Source organism: Habropoda laboriosa, unplaced genomic scaffold, assembly GCF_001263275.1.
Source record: "Habropoda laboriosa isolate 0110345459 unplaced genomic scaffold, ASM126327v1 scaffold67, whole genome shotgun sequence".
In the NCBI taxonomy this organism is placed as follows: Eukaryota; Metazoa; Arthropoda; class Insecta; order Hymenoptera; family Apidae; genus Habropoda; species Habropoda laboriosa.
In genome coordinates, this window is record NW_017100242.1 from 1 (window position 1) to 23,836 (window position 23,836).

The window sequence follows — 23,836 nt, forward strand, 5'->3', positions numbered from 1 at the left end:
ATGCGAGAATTTTTGAATTTTAGTAAATACTAGAGTCAGTGCATCGCGTATTGAAATAATAGCCTCGTCCCTAGTTCGTTTATTATTGAATATTTTGACGCGTTTAACTTATGCTTCTCACCAATTCTCGTCGCGTATTTTATTCAAATTTTCTTATATTCTAGAATCGAGAAAGATATGAATTCGCGTTTTTTCTTTTGATTCTTTCAATATTTCAATTGCATTACGCATTATTGCAATAATTTCTATCGTTACATTTAATTCTAATTGTTTAGCAGCTTTTCTGCTGCTATCGACCCTACATTTTACTGACACTTGTCGAATCGACCCTACATTTTCTTTTTTTTTACGTGGATGTAGGCCGACCCTACATTTTACTGACACTTGTCGAATCGACCCTACATTTTACTGACACTTGTCGAATCGACCCTACATTTTACTGACACTTGTGGAATCGACCCTACATTTTTTTTTTTTTTTACGTGGAGGTAGGCCGACTATGTGATAAACAATTGGCAACCAAACGGTGGCTCGCTAAAGCGATATATTATGAAATTAAATTAATCACTCAATAAGTTTTAACGTTAGATTGTTTCCTCGATATGGTCATGGTGGTCATCAGTGACTGGAGTGCCTCAAATGTTTAGAATAATTAAAATAAAATAAATGTTGTCAACTAAAAATTTTGAACGTCATAGCTAGCTAGACATTATTTTCAATTGAAAAAAAAAAATTATAAAGCATAATACTATAATCCTATGCTTAAAATGTATTTTCTTGTGGCCGCCTGACAACAACCTGTACATCTGGCGCGACAGTGAACGTGTTAATAAGTAAATGTTGTTCAAATTATGTCGTGTTTTATGTCATTTTCATCAGAAAAATCTCATTAATATGTTAAGAAAAATTTGGGGTTAAAAAAACGTAAAATTAGAAAAGTTGATATTTAAATCGCTTGGTTGCCTCGACACACGTTTCATGCATATCTTTTATTCGCTGTCCTTGTCTACGTTCAGCAAACTACAAAGGCGGGCGCGAGGCTCGAAAACGTAGTCCCTGACTCTACGAGTGGCAGGTTTAGCTTCCTTGCGGTCTGACACTTGTGGAGAATATACTGTAGTGCGAGAAAGATAAAGACTATTAGTTTAGAAGAACAAAATATGCACCTTTCAACACGATATAGATAATTAATTTTTAACAATTTTTATGTAATGTGTCTGAATTGATGCCACGTTTCGTAAAGATGTTTTATTAATTCCCCATGTTTATGGGAATAATTTACGTATATATTACAATAAATGAATAGTTTTTTGATAAATAATTGCATTTCCTCATATTTCCTGATGTTTAAGTCCATTCCTTTATTCCTGTGATGGCCTGAAAGTTTCGATTCTCATTTACACACAAAGAATATTATCATCCAAATGTTAAATAAAAGTTATAAACAATTTCTAACTAATCTACTACGTGTAATTATTAATTTAATGTAAAATTAATAAATTAATCTATTTTATTAAGTTAAATCATGCAAGAAGTTTATTTAATACTTCCAATAATTATAAACCACTATTTAAATTGTTATTTAACAACTAAAAATTAATTATTACTACAATTAAAGTACATGAAAATAAACCGGAAACTGTATTTTGCTACCTACATTATTAGTATTAGTATTATTAGTTAAAGCAATTAAATATTTATTATAAGCATCAATTAAATACCATGGGGATGACAAGGATAGTGATAGAGAAATGAGTTAGACAAAGATAGTACTATAGAAACGTGTTAGACAAGGAAAGATATAGGGATAGACAAAGACAGAAAAATTTCAGTCCGAAATTAACGCCATCTAGCGTTAGGTGACGCGAACTACGATTTTTTAATAGGATTACAGGATATCAAGAGAGGTATTAGACAAGGAAAGCGCTAGTGTGCAACAAGGACAGAGAGAGAACGCTTCCTATTGGCTGGCGGGCCGCCATACTCCGTCTCCTAAACGCTATGCCGATGAAAAATTATTAATAACTCAATAATTAGGATGATTCTGTGAACTTTTAGAATTGAAGAATGTAGTATGAACCTTCAGCTACTTTCTCATATATTTTTTAAAGCCCCAAGTCCCTTCAATAATTAGATATTAACAATTTTAGTACGTGACGTCGGGAACGATACGATATGCCATGGCAGTCACTTGCGGTTTTTCATTAATTTCGTTGTTTAATAATAATTTCCTGTACGCGTTTCAGTATGCATTTGAAAGACAGTATCCTTGGCTACATTCTTCTGCAATTTTTAGTAACATATTCGTCGTAGCTTGAGAATTATTAAATATTATTGGGGAGAATGATACACTCGTCGAATTCAAGCGTAACGCTCTTCTGTCAGTTTAATTCAATTTCGTGGAATTGCGAGATAATTTGCGTACTTTTAAGATTGAAGAATATAGTACAGACTTTCCTTTACATTCTGCGATACTTTTTGTGAACGTACGTCACGCGGTTTATTAAATATTAGCAACTGTTTATAACAGTTGAGCGCACTCGGATACGACGAGCGGTGGACTCTCCCATATAATATTTAATAACTCCTAAAGTAAACCGAATATGTTAATAAAAATTGTATGAGAATGTAGCTAAGGGAGTTGCCTTTCAGATGCGTGTAGTTACTTGCACGAGAATTTAGTATAAAACTATGAAATTATTGAAAAACCATCAAGGTACTGGACGGTATACGGTATCGTTCCCGACATCACGTACTATAATTGTTAATAACTAATTATTGAAAGGATCTAGTGCACTAAACAGTATATGTGAAAGTTGCTGAAGGTCCACACTACATTCTTCAATCCTAAAAGTTCACAAAATTATCGTAAATAATGAGTTATTAATGATTCTTCCCTCGCCAACTTTATGCAGCGTCTGGGTGGCGGCCATTGCGGACCGTGGACCAATAGGAAACATTTTCTCTCTATCCTTCTCGCACTCTATTGTTATCCTTGTCTAATACCTCTGTTGATATGCGTTAATCCTGTTAAGAAATCGTAGTTTGCATCACTTAACGCTAGATGGCGTTATTTTTGGACTGAAAAATTTTCTGTCCTTGTCTAACCCTATTCCTTTCCGTCTATCTCGTTTCTCTAGTGCTATCCTTGTATAAATAAATACTCATATTCTTTTCTTTGCCTTATTCACTTCTCATACAATAAGTAAAATGAATCGAGTAAATAATACTTATTAGAAAGGTAAAAAAGGAATAAAACTTTTGTTTTTTTTAATGTTTACTACGAAATAGCGCCAAAAACATTCTATATAAATCAAGGATCATACATATTCATAGTGTTAGGCTGTTTCTGTAATTAATATTAATGATTTAATATTTATATGTAAATTGTAAGTGATGTATACTGTTGATTGTGACGAAAATATCCTTTCTTTTTTTTTTCAATTGACTATTTTTACAAAGTTTCTTGTATGAAAGGACTATTATTGACATTAAGTAATGTATTTATTTCAATTATTTCGAATTACTGACGAAAGAAAATTTTTTACCAATGGCAGTGATCTATATTAAAACAATATAATCATCTTACCAAGATCAATTAAGGAGTTTTGAACAACAATTGATACAAAAACATATGCTATTTATGATTACGTTGATTCACAATTGAATTTTTTATACATAAAAAAATATGCAAAATATTAGTACGTGTAAAAGTTACAAAAATATATAAATAGTGTCTAAATTGATTATAATAAAAAAAATAGGGAGTAGATACTCTATATTTAACAAAAATTACAACTTATTTTTCGTTGAAACTAAATGCACGTAATACATGATTTAATCAATTGTGAATCAATTCAACAAGAAGCACTCGGATGCTCTTTAAATTCATCATTTTATTAAAAAACGGTAGTGTTTTAATTGCTTTTAAAATTACACTGTTCAAATGTATATGTATACAATTAAAACTTCGAATTATTTTTATCTGTATCATTAATACAAATAATCATGTGATGGTTAAACACTTACTATTGCATGATTATAAATGTCACGACACCCCGAAAGCCCTTACAATGTGTGCATGAATTAAGAAAGGAAAGAGTAGATGGATGAAGATAATATTCAAATTTTTTTATCTACGATCTCTATATCTATGGTGATGATCACGGGAGGATCGGTGGTCACTGTGTCGACTATGTCGACTTGCTGTTCTCCATAAGAATTCATCTACACTTCTTTCATAACTACGCTTTTCAAGTGCGGACGCCGCTGCACTATAATCAGGTGGCAATGGTAAACCATCGTAATATCTTGGTGGCGGTGGTGGTGGAGGTAAAGAATCATAGGGATGAGGTGCAGCATAAGGAGGTAGAGGAGGCAATTGATGTTGCATAGTACGCATATAATCCGCAACATATGCTTCAGCTGCGGCAGCTACACCTAATCCTGGACTACCGTATCCCCTGTGAAATTCATAATTATTACAAACAATATATTAAATGTATAACGATGACATTTTGAAATATATACATACTTGGAATACGGAGAATCGCTTCGATTAAACCAAGTAGCATATCGGTGATGGTGATGATCTCTTGATCCTCTATGGTCATTACCAGCTAAATGAGATCCTCTAGCTAATGAAGCTAAACGAGATCGTGAAGTTAAGAAAAGCCTACGTCCTCTACCACCCCTCGAACGTAAAAATCTTGAACTGCTATTAACAGGTCTATTATCTCGGTATGAACGAGATTTCATAATATGTTTTGCTGCTTCTTTAGATTTTCTCAAAATTGGAGTCATTTCAATTCCTAAAAGGTTTGCTGTATATTACAAAAAATGTATTCCTTTTTACTGACAAAAATTTGTATACTTTAATTCACCTTCATCTTCTGGAAACAATCTACACAATTCTTCTGCAACTCTTGGTTCAATTTCTTGCCCATCGCGACCAATTTTTACTTGCTTACCATCATTCCATGGATTGTATAAGTGTAATGTTGCTGTAAATGGTAATTCCTTCCTACATATCCAGTCAACTTTAAATACACCACCCAAAGCTTTTGCAGATAGTCCAGGTGGTAACACCTAAAATTTATATATACTTCCTTCCTAGTAATATATAGGATAAATTTTAAACTTATTTCTATTTAATTATATATACAAACCCAAGAAATTGGTGCCCCATCTCTTCTAGATTCTGTACTTAGTCTTGCAAAACCAGCAAATTTTCCTGATTCTTTGACAGAAAAAACAAGCAGGACATTTCTTGATTCCCTGTAAGCTTGATTTAAGTTGGCTTCATTTTGTGGTAATGTACTCCACACTCCTTTAGCCTTTGATAGTGTGACATTCTCAGCATTGTTTGATTTGATGATGAAAAATCTGATAAAAGAAACTTTAAGACATGTTCTTGGCATTTAAAATAACGTGCTTAACTATACACTCATATGTAATTCCAGAAAATGCTATTTCATATAAATTTTGTATATAGAAAAAATGGTATGTATAAAAAAGCAAAAATTGTTGTATTTTAAAAAATAGCCAACCTTGCATCTCTAAACAAATAATTTAATTTTGTGGCATAATCATAGCTCTTAGTAACTCCTTTGCTTTCCTTAGATCTTGCACGTTTTGTTTCAGGGCTAGAAGATTTAGAATCTCTCGACCTAGCACGTTTCCCCTTATTTTTCCGATTACGCTTATTATCTCCACGTGAGGATTTTGTTGAAACAGAGCTTATACTGGGTTGACTAGAATCAGAGTTTGAACTACTAGATGAAACTTCACTACGTGTATCATAAGTTTCATCTGCAGCAATTTTTAATTCATCCACTATATCATTTTCCCCACAGCTCAGATTTAAGTTGTCTCCGTCGGTATTATTGTCCATACTTTCACTTTTTATTTGATGTTCACTTTCACTAATGCTCAAAAGTATGTTGTCACTTGTCCCGTCATCCAGGCTTTGTATTTCTGGATTTTTCGGGTTTTCTTGTGTGAAACCAATGCAGTTCTGGCGCCTTTAAACCTTTTCTGAAACGCAAATATAAAAATGGGCTTACTAGATGGATATCCAGTATGCAATAATACTTGTCCAAGAACAATATCATATTTGAATGGATCTTGTAGGTTTTATGACAATTACACGGTAGGAAATAATGTAGCAACATTTTTAGTATATAAGAAGAAAAGTTCAGAAGATTGCACATGAAATCCGATTTAAAGTCACTGTGGTAAAAGATTAATAAGTCCATTTGCCAAAAACTTTGATGTTAAAATTGTCCTTATGTAGTTTAATTGAAACATTTATAAGTCTCATAGAGAGTTTTTCAATTTATATCTACTATTGCTGCAAGACTTCAAGTGCTTCTTGCTTCAAGTAGATATAGATTATGCCTAATAGTGCTAAAGTCTTTGTTTCATTAGAAACAATGTTTAGCAAAGGAAAAGTTCTTTTTTTTTTTTAACAATGCACGAGTATGAATGTCCTTGTATAAGTTAAAAATAAATATGCTTTAAACTGTCGAGATTTCCTTGTTGCTTTGCTCTATGGAACACGAGTATTTCTTTCAAACTTTGTACATAAAAGTCTATCATAAAGTTTATTATAAGCAGATGATCTTGCTAAAGTGTATTTTTTTAGCCTATTTAATGTAGGAAGTTGAGGAGTCTTCGAGATTTTCTGCATCTCAGATAATAACACATCATGCTTGTTTGACGTCTCTATGCAGTCTTTTAAAACGCGAAGGCTATGCCTAGGAAAGTTCGTTGCGGATATTATTTTTAATAGCAACGTCAGCACCACAAAACATACTCAAAACCATCGTTTTCGTCATTGATTTTATTAAAATAGTTCATGTTTTGCAAACATAAGTCCTTGATGTTATAAACCCCTTAGGCAGCTCGTACACACTTACGTGCACACTCGTTCTTCACTAACACACTTCGCACCTCACGCAAGAATGCTTAATAATTATCATATGCGTTTAACAACTATTTCTATTATTTCTCTACACGAAATACACAAGAGACTTCCACAAGGGATCGTGTTTCTTTTTATGAAAGCACAATAAACGATTATCTCCTCACGGAAGCATAAACCATAGCGTCCATTATATGACGTGTTCCTTACGATCGATAGAAACGATTGTAGTTGAAAACCCTAAGACGAAGTTCTAATCAATTCTAGTAGACTTTCTTGTTATTACATCCTTTTTATTCTAGAAATTGTACTTATTTTCAAATATAAATATTTTTTAAAGATACATATAGATTTACTTAAATATACGAAATAGTAGAATTTTAAATAGCGGTGGTAACAATTTTTTACCTATACATAAAAATACATTTTTGAAACTTTAGAAGATCTTTGTTCTACTGTGTTATTGAACCTCGTTTGTTTAAAGTTATTTTATTATTCTACGTTATCGTGAAACATTTAAATATTAAGTAACAGATCTACAGAATATACAAAGGGAATAGAACATTTTTTTCTATATGAAATTTCGTATAATCAAAATCCCTAGGATCCATGCATGTTCGCCATCTTTAAAAAGGGTGACGACCATCTTGGATCATTTTTCACGGGTTGTTGACACGGGTATATCACAGCCGGTTGTGAAAGTGCTTCGCGATGTAAAATTAATCATAATTAATTGCCGGAAATAAGTAGTGGTTATTTAGAAACTAGAATTAAAAGTGATACCGGTTCACGCGTTTAAGATTATCGTGCAAGGATTATTATAAATGAAAGTGTAAAAAATTTGTGAAAATAAGCGTCTGTCACGAATATGAGCTATCTTGACAGAGTCGAGAGTTAAGTCTTATTGTATTTGCTCGGGATTTTATAAAAATACATTTTTACGGTTGTGTTCGCTTATGTAAAAGAAAAGTCGTGTTGCTCGAAAAAAGAAGATAGGAAACGTTGAAAATACATCTTATAAAGGAAAATGGTTTCGTGCACATGATGACACCTCTGGTTAGTTTATGCTTTCTATAAACAATTTGTCATATTTTATTTAGAAGTAATATTGTTTGATCGAGCGTGTTGCTTCCACTATAAATTGAAAGTCAGTCAATAAATGATGTGTTAAACTAAATGTCTTTGAGTGATAAGTATTATTGTAAATTTTTTACAAGGCTCAAATTCACTGGCTGGTAGCTTATAATGGCGAAATACAACGTACGTTTACTCGAATTTTTGTAAACATTATAGATTACTAGTAACAGATTATTCACACATTATACTATCCATAGTTATTTTTTGTTTCGTATGTATCAAGAATTTTTATCAGTAACTTAAAAGGTAAATTTATTTTGTGAATAATGTTTGAAGTTTCATTTATCTACTGGTGTTTATCTTCAGGCCTAAGATAAGCCTGTGGTGTAATATATATCGTTAAAAAATTTACAATATAACGGGAATTTTTATCTTTTTGTCTACATGCATAAGAAGTAGTTGATCGAAACAAAAATAAAAGTTCAGACAGGTACATTTTTCTGTTACAACATTTAATATAGTCACTTAACAAGAGATTAATATATAAAATTAATACAAATTTACTTTCATTCTTTTAAATACCTTCAAGATAATATTTATGTTTATTAATGTTAAGAAAATAATCATTTAGTTATTTATTATAACTAGAAAAATCATTAATGATTTTACATAGTAAATGAATGTCATTTTATAATTAATGTAATAACTTTCAGTAATAATCACATATACCTTCAGTCATAGAATAAGTTACATTATTTTTACTTTTGCTTAATACAACTGACAGTATTAGTAAAATAGAACAGATTTAAAAAGAATAAGTAAAGATTATCAGCTAATATTACTGGCTTTACTTTTATTGAATTTTTTTACATAATTATTAATTTACTGTGAGAAGCTCACAATTTATTATTTAATTTACTTGTATTTTATTATAAAAATGCTAATTTATTGTTTTCAAGTGATGTACTTAGAATATTGTAAAAAGATAGTATAAATGAGAGAAAGTTTGCTACATTAGCTTTATTATTTACTTTAAGCTACATTTAACTTCAACCTATTATTATAAAAGATGTATACATTATATGCAAAGTATATAATATAAGAATATAACATGTGCATACTTCCACTTTTCATACTTCAACTACAGAGAAAGGATTCAAGTATTGATTGCAGGAGCATGGTGTGCTATGGCAATAGGAGGAGGGTGAAGCCCAGACAAGACCCCACCTCTTTATACTATGCCTTCCATTTAAGTCTAACTTAAATCATTTCAGACAATCACAGTAAATATATCTGATATGTAGCATAATAAAATGCTCTACTAATGTTATCAAAGAACAAAGAACATCATACACACAATACTTTGCACTTCAAAGATATATTTTGAGTGTTGTCAAACCAATGACCTGTATAAATGTTTAATGGCTGTAAACATTCAATTTATATGTAGATACACAATATCTTTATGCATAAATATAATTAGTGTCAAGTTATAGCAGCTGGGTTACTTCATGTAGAATTAATTGCTTTTATATTAAACCTTAGTGTATTATGTTTTTTTCAGATCATTAAAAAGATGGTGAATATAAAAAATACATGAATGACAATGGGCTGAAATATATCAGACTAAAACTCTCATAATTTTTATACAAGAGAGGTGAAGGTAATATTAATATGTGATACTTAAAATTTTTTATATTGTTTTTATAGAAAGAATTGTTGAATTTAAGTAATTAAAGCAGTTTATAAGTGTTATGCATGTTATACAAAATAGTATACTTTATTTTTCCATTAGGGAAAATTAGTCATGGCAACAGTGGAAGAAAAGAAACGTGTTGGTGGCTCAAAGGTGTCAGCCATTGCAAATATCTTTCAATCGAAACCACAATTGGATAATTTAAGCCATAGAACAAATAATATTCTGTCAGATGGTTTCAAGGAACCAGCTGTGCCTTTAAAAGAGTCTCCTACACAAGTTACAGTTGTTAGAACTGAAAGTCATGTGGCCCGGTTTAATAATGCACGTGCACTTTTTGAAAAGCTTGGAGAAGAAAATAAACCAAATAAACCGTAAGTGTATAACATAAAATGGAAATATAATCTGTGGATAAGTAAACTAAATATTTCTAAAATATATTTTTTGTGTAGGGTGGACAGGATTACAAAACCTACTAATTTACATGGTTTAAGATCACGGTCAAGTTCTGCAAATTCTGGATCAGGCTGTACATCCCCAGCTAGATCACCTCGTCCTAGATCACCATCACCTCCAGGAACTAGAGATCACTTGAGTAATTGGAGTGCCAGTGTTCCAGCTTTAAATGCTGAAAGACATTTTGAAAATGGTCATAATCATGGTTTAGATAATGTGCCAGATAAACATAAATCACGAGCAGGGTTAGGGAAATTTGATAAAAATTACGGAAAAGAAAATCGATTAGACGATCGGCCAGAGAAACCGGAAAAACCTGAAAGGAGATTGAACTCGAAGGAATTAATTGAAAAGCAGAAAAATTGGACTAGCCACTTTTCAAAAACTAGGCCAAGCAGATATAATTCAGATCCAAATAGATCTGTGGTACAAAGTTCTTTAAACCAGAGTGCAAATAAAGTGAATATTGATACTACTTCTGTAGGACATATACAAAATGCTACAGGTACTGATGGTGAAGCAAAAAGACCAACAGATATATCTACTAATCCAGCAACAAGATCTGCTAGCTTTTGCTCTATTAGATCATCAGCCATATCCCCACCTCCACCACCACCACCAACAAGAAATTCTTCTACTTCAAATGTAAAAAAAGAAAGACCAGCCAGTATTGCTGCAGTATCTCCACCAGATATTCCTAGCAGTCCAGAATATGCCACTATAAGTAAATATTTTGATAATTCACCAACTATACCTGAATATGCAGTTGTACAAAAAAATACAAATTTACAAAATAAGCATTTCCAAAGAAATCAAGAACAATGGGAAACTTCAAAAAATGCGATTACTCCTGCACAAGAAAGGACTCAAGATATAATCATACCTGAATATGCAGTAGTACAGAAGAATAATGCAGCTAAGGTAGTTTCACGAAATGCAGAAGTACCGAAAAATACTTCCGCGCAACATTCAAAAAATTTAAGCAATTTGGACAGCAGTGGTTTGCCAGCTAAAAATACTCTTGCAAGCTCAAGTGTCGATATTTATTCACAAACAAAATCACTTGCTTCTCCTTATGAAAGAAATTCTGATATATCTAGTCCAACACGGAGTATGTCGATAGAAAATATTACTAGTAATGCGGTGGAAAATAAAACGAGAAAAGATGATAATGACCTACTTGATGCTCCTGAGTATCTAAATTATCCTTCAAATGTTATACGTTCACCAGCTAAAACATCTGAATGGAGAAATGAATGGTTAGCCAAGACCGACGAAATTTTAAAGAAGGCAGCAGATCTAAAGTGTTCTAGGGAAGATTTAGAAACCAAAAATGAAGTCATAAGACCTAATTCAAGACCAGACTGGGCCAGACCATGCATAAATACAGTGAGGAAGAAAGATAGTTTGACTGAAGAAAGGAAAATAGAGCCGTCAAAATCTCCGGACCCGGAATTAAGACCACCTTCTGGAGGTACGGATAGTGCTTCTTCTAGTATGAGCTCCCCTAGCTCCCCTTCCAAGGATAGTAAAGAAGAGAAGGCAGATAAGGAAATGTCAGAAAAATTTCAAACTGGTATAGTATATGTGAATAATTCTCAATAACATGATTCACATCTATACAGACATATGTAACAGTAAATACATTTGATACGTATGTACAAATACACAAATCAAATTTAAATTTATTGTTGAATAATTGGGTTTTCTATATTCTTTTAATTATTATAAAATATTTCATAATATATCGAAATTTTACAAGTTTAATGTGGCTGTGTGCCAAAATACTAAAAAGTAACAGTACAGGAGGAAACACTCCTCCTTTCCCCTTTCCTCCTCTTCTTGATCTTAGTTCCTCCTACCGGTTCAACAGTATTATTTATAGAAACCTGTGTATTCTGTTCTGCTTCTGTCTGGTTCTACTTCACACCATTTATTTCAGAAAAGTATTTTACAAAATTTTAATAATCTTCTTACCAGAACTCATAAAAGAACATTTATTAGAAATTATTACTGTTTATAAAGTATTTACTTTATGAAAAGTGGATTTACATAAGATACATATGAATAATGTATAAAGTAGTTTGTGCAGTTTATCCTCCTATAACGTGTTTTTGAAAAAATCTTAAAAACATTGTTTAAAAATTTAAAAATGTTTAACATAATTCTAAAAATTACTTTTTTGAAATAATTTGTTAAAAATATGTGTTTTTTATCTGGTGTATCTAATATAATTTGTATATATGTTATGGTAAATTTCAAAGGATTTGAAATTGTAGTTTCATTCTAAAAAAAATTAAACAGTTTTCTTTTAATTGTGCACGCGAATCTTCACTTTAATTCTATAAATTCTTTATTTCTCCACACACAAAAGAATACAAGTACCATGTGTCTACGACTACTTTGCATTGATTGCCGAGGTATTTTATAATGTCCTCTCTTAAAACTCGATTTACGTAAATTTTAATATGTATACGTTTTATTGTAAATAACTATCGACATTCTAATATTTTAAGGTCGTAATAGTTATGACTTGCAACCGGAAGAACAAGATAAACCTGCAGCATATACGGAATCTATTACTGAGAAGGATAGTTTAGAAAAAAATTCAAGATTCAACGAACCAGATACAACTACAGTTATTCGACGTTCTCATGTACGTGTTGATCTTCAAGCTGCCGGGTTGGGACAACGACCACCATCCGTTATTAGTTCAGATCAAGAATATCCACCTCTAGAACACAAGGATATTCCAATACCTTCGCCATATGTAAAGAAAATACAACAAAATCAAGAAGTGTGTACTCAAAACAATGATGTTAAGCCGCAAATGAAAACAAACGTAGAAGAAAGTGCGCTAATAAAAACTGATTCAACAAAAAGTTGCCATAATAAGATATCTCAAGATAGTAATCAAGATCATATACGAATGAATTCAGTGATCACAGAAATAAATCAAAATATAGTCTTAGATAATAAGTCAAAATCAAATATTGCCAATGAAAGACATACATTTGTTGAAACTGTGTGTCAGAAAACAGTATCTAATGCCAAAAATGATCAAATAAAGATCTCTGTACGTGAAAAGATAGCAAAAAATAAGGAAGAAGTATCCGGAAAACGTTCCAGTTTTGCTGAAGTGGATAATAAAGCAGATCAAACAGAAAAGGCCATGTTAAACACAACTCAGTGTTCAGTAGTTTCAAGTGTACATAGTACTGAAAATTTATCGGAAAACTTCAGTAATAAAGAGACAGAATTAGACGATGCCGCACATTCAGAAAATACATCCAAATTTGTGTCGAAAACAAGTAATAAAAAAGAATATAAAACATTGGCAGGAGATACAGTGCCACCACCTAAACCCAGTTCCCAAACAATAAGTAACGTTTTAAACAGAGGTACAGAAGAATCAGATCAACCACAGACAACATGGGAACAGGAAAAACAGAAAGCTGAGCTAGCAAAATTGAGATTACAGGAAAATACCTCTGCAAATACAGTACAACAAATTCATGTACCTCAAAACGTGTCACCTGCTGTTGTAACTCAACAACACATGGAGAAAAAGCAACTAAATGATCATATTACATCTGAGAGTAGTATTCATGATGACAGTGATTCCAGTGATACCAAAACTATTACAAATTTGGAGTATGCACCAACAATAGATGTGAAAGATGTTATGGAACAAAATGATTCTAAGATTGCAACAGAAACTCTTTCTAAAGTGATTGTAAATCCAACAATTCCTATAACACCAGATACTATGACAGCTGATGAAGCAGAGAACCTGCTAAGTTCTCGGTAAGTTTATTGACTAAGTTAAAATTAATATTGCAAGATAAAATAGTAAAAATTGTATATAATAATGAATACATTTAAAAGTATATAATGCACCAAAACTTTAATATAAATCTTTTTCAAACACATCTCTATATTTTATAATTATGATAATTCTAGTTATTTAGCAAATCATTTCATGGCAACTTGCAAACAGCTTAATAACTTTTATTTTCTTATTTTAAATTCTAATGTTTTCTTCTATTCATGTTTATTTCAATGTGACTTCAAACAAACTTGTACTGGGACTAAACACAGCATCCTAGAGAAAAAAATAAGGTGAGTTAATCGTTATTGCTTGGTTAAATGTTTAGTTCATTGAACATGACATTAAATTGTGAAAGAGCATCGTGAATCATGTGAATAATCAATTAGACAAGGATCAGCTTTATTGTCGGATGAAGAAGCTCAGGAAATAGCAAGATTATTGTCTCCTACTGCACATACTGAAGTTGTAAGTGAAGAAAATTCTATTGATAAAAATAGAGAAATGGACAAAGAAAGGGAGAAGGAAGATCAAGATAATACACCAGATTGGCTTTCTGATGTCTTGTCTGCTCCTGATAGCAGTCTTATTAATAGCACCACTAATGATTATAGGTGAATCAGTTTGGTCTTTTGTTTTTTGTGTTCTATAAAACTATTTTGCGGCTGATGTTATGTATTGATTTTAATTACTTTTATTAATTGCACATGCGTGATATGATTTAACATAAAGCTCTAACGATTCTTGATTAAAAAATATTAAACGCCTGCGATTTTTTAGTTTGTCCCATAGATCACGTAGCGATTTAACGATAGATTCGTTAACGGAGAGTCAAGTGGGTTCTGTAACGGGTAGTGAAAGTGGTCTACTTGGATCTGTTAATAGTTTGAACGATACTTATGAAATTAACGATGATACAGAAACTGAACATCAAGACGAGTACGTTCCACCAACGCCAGGCAAAGTTGTAAGTTCACAGATAAATAAAATACATTTAAATTCAATTCAATTTAAAGATGAAACATATATAAACACTGCAATATTTATTTAGATACTCGTGGAAAATGGTGTGCATTATTTCGAGGATGGTCATTTTTGGATGGAAGTGGCTGGAATACCTGAATCAGATGAAGAGAAGGAAGATTATCTGATAAGTATACCTGTTAAAAAAATGTCCAAAGTTTCATTTGATACAAGACCAATGAGAGTCTATTCAACACATTCAGTAAATGAATATGATCGACGAAATGAAGATGTAGATCCTGTTGCTGCGAGCGCAGAATATGAACTCGAAAAGCGAGTTGAAAAAATGGAGGTATGTATTTGAAATCAATATTGATTATGTTTTATTGAACATTTACGCAATATTAACAAAAATTGGTCAGGTATTTCCCGTGGAGCTTATGAAAGGTCCAGAAGGTCTTGGTTTAAGTATTATTGGAATGGGCGTTGGTGCGGATGCGGGACTTGAGAAATTAGGCATATTCGTAAAAACAATCACGGAAAAAGGCGCAGCTGCACGAGAAGGCAGAATACAAGTAAACGATCAAATCGTTGAAGTGGATGGAAAATCTTTGGTTGGCGTGACACAAGCATATGCAGCTAGTGTCCTACGTAATACTTCAGGTCTTGTACGTTTTGTAATTGGCAGAGAACGTGATCCAAACTCAGAAGTAGCTATGTTAATTCGACAAAGTCTTCAAGCTGACAAAGAGAGAGAACAACAAGCTAACTCTGCTAGGTATGAATCAACTGATTTTAAATCAACAAAATATTGTTTAAGAATGATTTCCCAATGATGGTTTATCCTTGCTCGCTAATGTCTATGACGATAATTTACGGCCACTCCAATGACGGCGCGTTGCCTCTTGGAGCGCTGAGGGAAATCAATTTTAGACTAACTAAAAGATTATGAAAATTGTTTAAAATAATTTCAAGCAAGCTTATTTGTACAGAAAACTTAATTTTTCGGATACTTCGCCCGATAGTCAACGCGGTGGCGAAGATGTTTCTGTCGGAGGTATGGGAGGCATTCCAGGCTCTCCAGCTATGTCTTCGTGTTCAGAAGGAGAACCTCCTCATAGTCCTATAGAAAATTACTTATCTGCTTCCGGTCGGAGTAGATCTCCTATTATTAGTTCATCGATGCCACCATCTGTCACGACACAAAGCGATGTTGACAGTTTAAGACTGCTTTTACAAGAGGTACTGTATTTTTTACAATAAGAAAAAATATGTAGTATGAAAAGTATATGTAATTTGCAATTTCCTATATGCGTGCTGATTTAGTTGAAACATTTTTCATTTGTAAATTTTGTTATTCTTCTCTTATACGTAATTAATGAGAAACATATATTATGGTCTCATTGCTTATCACAAACGATATTATAAATTAGGAATATCACGACGTTTTATTAGTACATATTTTGTATTATTTCATTAGATCACAAAATATTTAGTGTCATGTTCATTTTTATCAATTTTATGTAAAACACTACTGTATAGAATGCAATAGATCAATTGATATGAAGATATGCACTATAATGTATTGTACATATATGTATATATGTTGCTATTTTATAAACACATGAGCACTCCCTCATAGGTTTATATACGTGAATATATTTTTGGTTTTGCTTATGCACTGTGTTCGTTGTTCACTGCTTGCAGAGTCAGTATAAACTAGCATTAGCAGATGGAGAGGTGGAAAAACTCAAAGCTAAGGTAATCACATAAGACAAGCAATTTTATATCATTTTCGTTTGTTGAATGCAATTTGTGTATCATATGCTTGTACTCATGAATTTATGTGCAGCTTAATGTATGTTCTTATGACTTTGTTACCCTCATATTATTTCATATAGTTTTCATGTTTTAAACGCTATCACTAATAACAAAGAGGAATATAGAACGGTTTGCTCGACAAATATTAACCCGTGTGTGTATTTTATATACACTATTCCCAATAAAATTGTTTGCAAATCTTTTTTTGTTTGTAGCTTGTAGATTTAGAAAACAGCGGGGCTGGCAGCGAGGAATATGCGGCAAAATTGCGCGAGTCTGGTTTACGACTTCATGAATCTGAAAGAGCCTTGAGCAGTGCTAGGCAAGATTTGGCAGCGGCACGAGAAATGCTTGCTCAAGCAACAGCACAAAATGCTGCTTTGCAACAAAAATATGCCCGAGCAAGGAGAGCAGCTCGCGAATTACGCACAGACATTGCCGCTAGAGACGAGTTCTATCAACAATTATTGCAGGAGAAGGATACAGAGTATAATGCTCTTGTTAAAAGTTTGAAAGATAGGGTGTGTTATTCTTAAAAAGTACAAATCAATATCAAAAACAATATATGTACAACAAAAAAATTAATTATAAATAATTATAGGTAATCACATTGGAAGTAGAACTGACAGAGACACAAAGGAGGTTTGGATTGCCAGTAAGATTGCCTTATGATGGAACAACGGCTAGAATTGTTACACCACAGTTATCTCGACGACAATTACCTCCTCCTGCTTCGTCAACCAGTTGTCAACTTTCAGACACAGAAACATCGGATCTTAGCAGCCCTGATGATGGTGATAAAACGGCGACAGTCGAGAGAAAATTACCACTTCCGTTGCCAGTCAAGGAGGAACTAGATCGAGCAGTGCCTGCTCATCGACTTCTTGACAATTCTGCTGGAAAGAGTAAAGCTGAACTTGCCAGTAGAGGAGGACTTGCAAATCGACAACTTCCTAAACGATCTGGTGGCCTTAGTAATAGCAGTTCTGTGCGTACATTCGTACCATTATTAAACTGAAGAAGAAGAGGTGATTATTTAATCATGTCACATTTTAGGACTATGGTTTGGATGAATCGGGTGACAATACTGATGAGGATTCATCGTCCAAATTACTTTCTCAAGACACAAGCAGCAGATCGCCAAATGACTTGACATCGAAACAATCAAACTTGAGTTCCTATTCCAGTAGTTCTTCGATTAGTTCATTGAAAAGTAAACATATGGAACCTACACATCCAACAACTATTCGACTACACAGTACTATTAGTTCACAAGTTAGAGCTATGACAGAACAAAGTTGGCCACAATCCCAAAAAAGTACTTTCTTCGGTTATACTTTAAATGCAATTTATATAAAACATTATATATAAAATTGTACGTTGATTTTTCGTAGATTTAACTGGACCTCCAGCATCGTTTGCAGAACAATTAAAGCAAGTTTTAGCTGAAAGAGAAAGACGACTTGGTGGAAATGATATGTCTTCATCGAGGGAAAGTTCCGGCGACTTTAGTGACTTAAATAATCCACATTCTAGTGATCCAACTTTAGTTACACATCACTTAGTGGAAGAAATACGACAAGCCGTAAGCGAGGCCAATCAAAGAGGTAATAAAAGTAAAAGTCGTAACAATTTAATATATAACTTTTACTATATAAAAGTAATTCCTTTGATTGCCTGTGCAGTTAAAAAAGCCACTATTCCTTCATCAAATTTAATGAGCGGTTCCACGCCTTGGCATCATCCAGGTAGTTCACCTTCTAGTCTATCTTCTGGTGGATCAGTGAGCCCACCTGCTGTTGATCCTAGTCCGTCTAAAACAGGTATTTCAGGTATTCGCGATACGACGCAAATGGTGAACGTTTTTTGATCCCTTTTCTTCATTTTTTATACATTTTGTTTGTCATAATTTTACCCCTCCCGTGTATAAACGATATTATGAATCTAGATACGAGTGAAGTTTGGTTGCCTCCTCATCCAAGCGACTTTGGTTTAGGTGACAAGAAGTCCCACTTTTGGCAGAATGCACCAGTTACCGATTGGTCCAAAGAACAAGTAAGTTTCTACGTTTATTTAATGAAATATTAATGCCACAAACGTGTTGGTGATATTGTCATATTTAATTTACACTTATAACTTGCAAAATTGCATTAGGTGTGTCAGTGGTTATCAGGAATTGGTTTGGATCGTTATGCATCACGATTTTTGGAAACTGGAATTAATGGCGGCAACCTTTTACGACTCGAATCCCGCGACCTGAAAGCTTTTGGTATTTGTGGAGAAGAGAAGTCACATTTGAAACGCAAATTGAAAGAACTTAGGGCACAGGCGGACCGGGAACGCAAAGAAAGGAAAGAAATCGAGCGGATGCGACGAAAAGCAGAAAAAGCAGCACGAAAAAAATAGTTTGTGCGTACATTAATGTACTTATGTCCTATATAAAATGCAATAACTTTGCACAAAAAATCGGTGACATATTCAAATTTTATGTACGATATTCCAGTGATATTCGTAATGTATTTTCACTTCTTCCGTCTGTATTTAATTCTATGGTACACATAAGCAGTCACAGTTCACTAAATGTTCTCATTCAAAGTTTTGACTATCCGAAGTCGTAAAAATTTTGATTATTTATACTCAACTATAAAATTTTGATCTTCACATTTTTGCATTTATTTATAATCTTTGTATTCATGCTACTTTACCGTTCTTGTAGTATTTGTATTAATTATTATTTATAAAGTAACAGTGAATACAGTTCGAGGAAGAGAACGTGAATGAATGTGGGAGCATGCCTATTATGCCAGACGTGTGCATGTGATATGTATGTATAAAATCCAAGCCATTTAGGTAAATTGTAATAAAACTTTAATTATCTAAACATTTTTTTATAATTGTAAGTATACTTTTGTAGAAACATAAGTTTCATGTTACTAGAATGTACCGTTTCTGTATTTATTTTTACTATCAATTTAATTATGTAACAACTTTTCATAATGAATAATATAAATGCTAGTAAAATAGAGTCCTAAAGTGTAACTATTGCTGAGAAAAGTGACTGTCCTCTACTATGTACATCATTGAAATATCAACGAATTTGTAATTGTCAATACAGTACATGTGTTGCACATTTAATTGTAGATTGATCAAGTTATGAAATAATTCTATTCATCTGTATTTATTCCATATAAATTTGCTCAGTCTACATTACGCGTAATTAGAAAGATATAAATTTCCTTTAAACCATTATCAAATAAAGTATTAATGACTTTCTATTCTGCCACCATCTTGATATTTATATTAAAATTTTTCTTCCTTCTGATCGTAACAAAATTTGTATTACTGTGTTAATCTGCGAATTAAATACTACAAATCTGCACAACGTCGATTTTTATTGCGACGATAATTTTTAAATTATGTGATGAACTTCTTTAGCGTTTTGTATACTTCAAACATTCCATGCGATTTTATAATTTTATCTATATTAATACACAAGTAAAAGGAAATACTATGAAAGCTCTTATACATTGAACTGAGTCCCTATGTATGCGTGAATAGTGTATGGATACATTGCGTATTAAGTAATGTATGTTAATACCAAACTAGTATCCTAACAAAAGTTCATTCTAAATGTTTGTTCAAATGTTTACGGGACTCCTTTGGGTACAATATAGACAAACGTACCGTATCGTACGTATACTTATTTATAATAGTGTTAAAAAAAGTTTTGTACAATGTTAACTACTTTGTTCCTCCTTTATATCGTTCTTAGTGTACAACGTTTTTCTTCTTGAAGAAAAACAACTTCTTTTACATGGAGCAATTAAACAGACAAAGTATTTAGCATTGATACACAATGTAAATATTATATAATGAACGATCACTAATATTGTAATCTACAAAAAATGATTATGTCGTAAGGCGTGTATGAGGCATAACTGTAGTGTCATAATATCTTTATAGGGAATAGTTTTTAATTTCTTAACTTAAGCGTTTATCAAAGGTCCTCCATTTTTTAATAATACTATGTATCACAGTATCTTGAAAGCAATTAATTATTGTTATTTTTGTTGTTATGTACAACGAAATGTGGGAACTGATAAAAAAAAAAATCAATATTAACATTCTTGCGTCTCAGGGTATAATCATCAATATGTTTTGAGATATACGTGTGTTCAATGAACGAAAAAAAATTTTTCAAAGGATTGGAACGTCCTGCAATTCGTTTTTAAATAACTATTGTGATTTCGTAGGAGCAGACGTTTGATAAAAACCGACTGATTTACAATAAGTTTTTGTAGTTGATTTTCGAACAATGGCTTAGGTATGATGATGTAACGAAATGCCATTTGTCCAAAAGTAATTGTAGAACCAAAACTTGTACACCTATGTGGAGCTGCATAATATCTGAATGTTTTCATACATTTTTCAATAATTTTAAAGTATTCCTCAGAAGAGAGAAAATCATGGTTCCATGGGTAAAGACACAGAATGTCAGTTGCATAAATGGCAGCTTTTTAATAATGTCTATGAAAAGTATTGTCAACAAATACTCTTAAACGTTTTAATTAAAAATAATTCATACAATATATTCGTAGTTCGTTCTTTTTACCTAGTGACTAAGGTATTGAAAGAAATATTCGATACTTGTATTGTATATTATATATGTATTTAGAATGGAATTTTTTTATGTACGAAAATGCATCGCAAATATAATGATGATAGAACCCAATCTGAAATTTTATTTTCTTAACCTAACATTTAAGACAATATCCAAACGAAACGATATATATCGAAAGATGTTTGATCAATACATATCAGTATTCCGATACTAAAAATCGTGCAAAAGGAAAAACTGCGTTGGTGATCATTTAGAGTATTAATAGTACACTTTTCTCAACTTCTATTTAATATTACAATTAAAAAATGCCAACAATAGTCATCAAAGATTATACTTGGCGTCAGTGTTCAGAATTCGTGATATTAAACGTACCTTTGAGGGGTCATCCGAAAAAGGTTGACTTGTTTGTAATTGATAATTATGCGAAGGTATAAATATCACTTAACTTTTTAACGATAACAAATTACATTGTATGTATTACAATGTTTAATAACTAACAGGTGAGTTTTCCACCGTACATATTGGAATTATTTCTTTGGGGTAATATTGTCGAAGATAAAAGTAAATGCACTCTAACTGAAGAAGACGCGATACTTACTCTGCGCAAAACAAATATCGATATAGAATGGCCTACCCTCGAAGTACAAAATATCGACAAAGATTTCAAGCGAGACTGTCGAAATCAAGCTTTAGAGAGTGCTCATAAGCTTGCCGAGGAAAGAGCAAAATTTAAAAGGGGTAACAAACACTGGTAAATTTAGGTGTTGCGTAAATTCAGTGGCTTATGGCTGGTAATTTTCCTCAGAAAAACGTCAACGTTTACAAAAGGAAGCGGTAAAAGAGCAGATCAACGTCAACACAACTATACTGAATAAGATCGACGCGATACGAGACGCACACCGGAAGGAGGCCATGCGAGATTTCGAAGATTGGAGATCGAAAGCTGAATTACCAATTCTTTCGAACGTTAAAGGAGAAGTACAAGAAAATAGGAAAACTTACGAGTACCAGAATTACGATAAACATTATAACTTTTTATATTCTTCAATTCAAATTACAATGTTTATATTCTTTTTACAAGACCACCATTGAAATGGTTTAATGACGAAGATGACAAGTTGAAATCTCGACCAATGACCGATGAAGAGATATTTGACACTTATGTATCTACGAAAAAACATGAGATCAAGGAAAATGAAAACGAGAAAATGGAGGACGATAAAAAAATCGTACAAGTGCAATCAGAGAGTGAAAACGAAGAAAATAATGTTAAAACGGAATTATCGGAGAAGAAAAATTGTTTCTTCTACAATACTGATTCCAGCTCTGAAGATTCCGAATCAGACTGCAAAGATCGATCGGGTTGCAAGAAAAAGGAATCAAACGAAAAACAATACGAGGAAAAGCAAAAAGGCAGACCAGGAATGGAAGCTGTAAAAGCCGCGATAAATGGTAACTTCTTGAGGAGAAATAATATATTTGACGTACCTTCGAAGTCGGTCCCATTACCGAGGAAAATGGGTACAATTAACGTGACATTTTCGGATCGGAAGTTCCCAACACCCGCTAGAGAAAGCTCTCGCGTCGAAGAAGAAGAAGTATTATTTTTTGTTTCGTTAATTTTTTTATCGTTAAAATTGATGCATACAAAGTATCAATGTAATTACAGTGGTTACGAAAACAGAAAGAAGCGAGAGAAAAAATTGGATTCGATGCGGCAGATCTGAGACCGGAAGAACGTGATCCACAGTGGTTAAAAGATAAGGGAGAGTACGTTTAATGTTTTCATAAACGTTTCATATTGAATTATAATAATATTGATAAATTATAGATTAAAAAATTATTTATTGTTTAGCGAATTTTTCAAAGTTGCAAACTATCTGGCAGCCATAAGCGCTTATTCATATGGGATTAAGATTAGCGAGAAAATGTCATCTCTCTATGTGAATAGATCAGCGGCGCATTACGCGTTGGGAAATTATTGCAGATGCATAGAAGACTGTTCTAAAGTACATTCGCTTGAATTACCATTTAAACTCGTACAAGCAGAATCGAGCGTTTATTTTGCCTTTTCCAGGCACTGGAACTAATGGAACCAAAATGTGAGAGCAATCGAGAATCAAGAGCCAGGTGTCACGCTCGACGAGGCGCGGCACTTTGTAAATTGTCCGCACCTCAGCATGGTATTCCCGAGCTAGAAGCTGCCCTGGAATTAACACCGAACAATGAAAGTATAAAACGTGACGTGTTGGCCGCGAAACAATACTTCGACATAAAAGACTAGGAGGTAAGTAGGTAAACCAGATCGTTTGACTGATTGAAAAGGTGATGGAACGCTATTCCGTCTTGTTGTTCTTTCAACGAAGCGGCGAATAAAACATCACTAGAAACGAATTGTGTTTCGAGAAAAATTAAATATCATAGAATTCAATATTTATAAATATTTAT

General features: G+C 32.7%; 3 protein-coding genes across 3 annotated transcripts; 2 read left to right on the forward strand and 1 right to left on the reverse strand.

The window, feature by feature from the left end:
* Window positions 1-4,063: 4,063 nt before the first annotated feature.
* On the reverse strand, window positions 4,064-7,091 carry LOC108572017 (YTH domain-containing protein 1). The gene is made up of 6 exons (XM_017934196.1): window positions 6,921-7,091; window positions 5,550-6,036; window positions 5,169-5,385; window positions 4,884-5,088; window positions 4,535-4,811; window positions 4,064-4,463 (listed from the first exon to the last, which is right to left on the reverse strand). The coding sequence occupies exons 2-6, from the start codon at window positions 5,891-5,893 to the stop codon at window positions 4,133-4,135; spliced, it is 1,374 nt and encodes a 457-aa protein (XP_017789685.1). The 5' UTR covers window positions 5,894-6,036; window positions 6,921-7,091; the 3' UTR covers window positions 4,064-4,132.
* Window positions 7,092-9,809: 2,718 nt separating this feature from the next.
* On the forward strand, window positions 9,810-19,256 carry LOC108571966. The gene is made up of 17 exons (XM_017934132.1): window positions 9,810-10,072; window positions 10,151-11,730; window positions 12,671-13,961; window positions 14,256-14,276; window positions 14,373-14,597; window positions 14,764-14,950; window positions 15,035-15,298; window positions 15,369-15,724; window positions 15,939-16,188; window positions 16,654-16,707; window positions 16,983-17,288; window positions 17,369-17,755; window positions 17,824-18,085; window positions 18,162-18,374; window positions 18,453-18,590; window positions 18,716-18,822; window positions 18,922-19,256. Exons 1-17 carry the CDS (start codon window positions 9,810-9,812, stop codon window positions 19,171-19,173), a joined length of 6,156 nt encoding a protein of 2,051 aa, XP_017789621.1. The 3' UTR covers window positions 19,174-19,256.
* Window positions 19,257-21,693: 2,437 nt separating this feature from the next.
* Window positions 21,694-23,672, forward strand: LOC108571886 (dyslexia susceptibility 1 candidate gene 1 protein homolog). Its single transcript, XM_017934044.1, has 6 exons — window positions 21,694-21,816; window positions 21,889-22,139; window positions 22,713-22,986; window positions 23,058-23,158; window positions 23,244-23,397; window positions 23,466-23,672. The coding sequence occupies exons 1-6, from the start codon at window positions 21,694-21,696 to the stop codon at window positions 23,670-23,672; spliced, it is 1,110 nt and encodes a 369-aa protein (XP_017789533.1).
* Window positions 23,673-23,836: the final 164 nt, after the last annotated feature.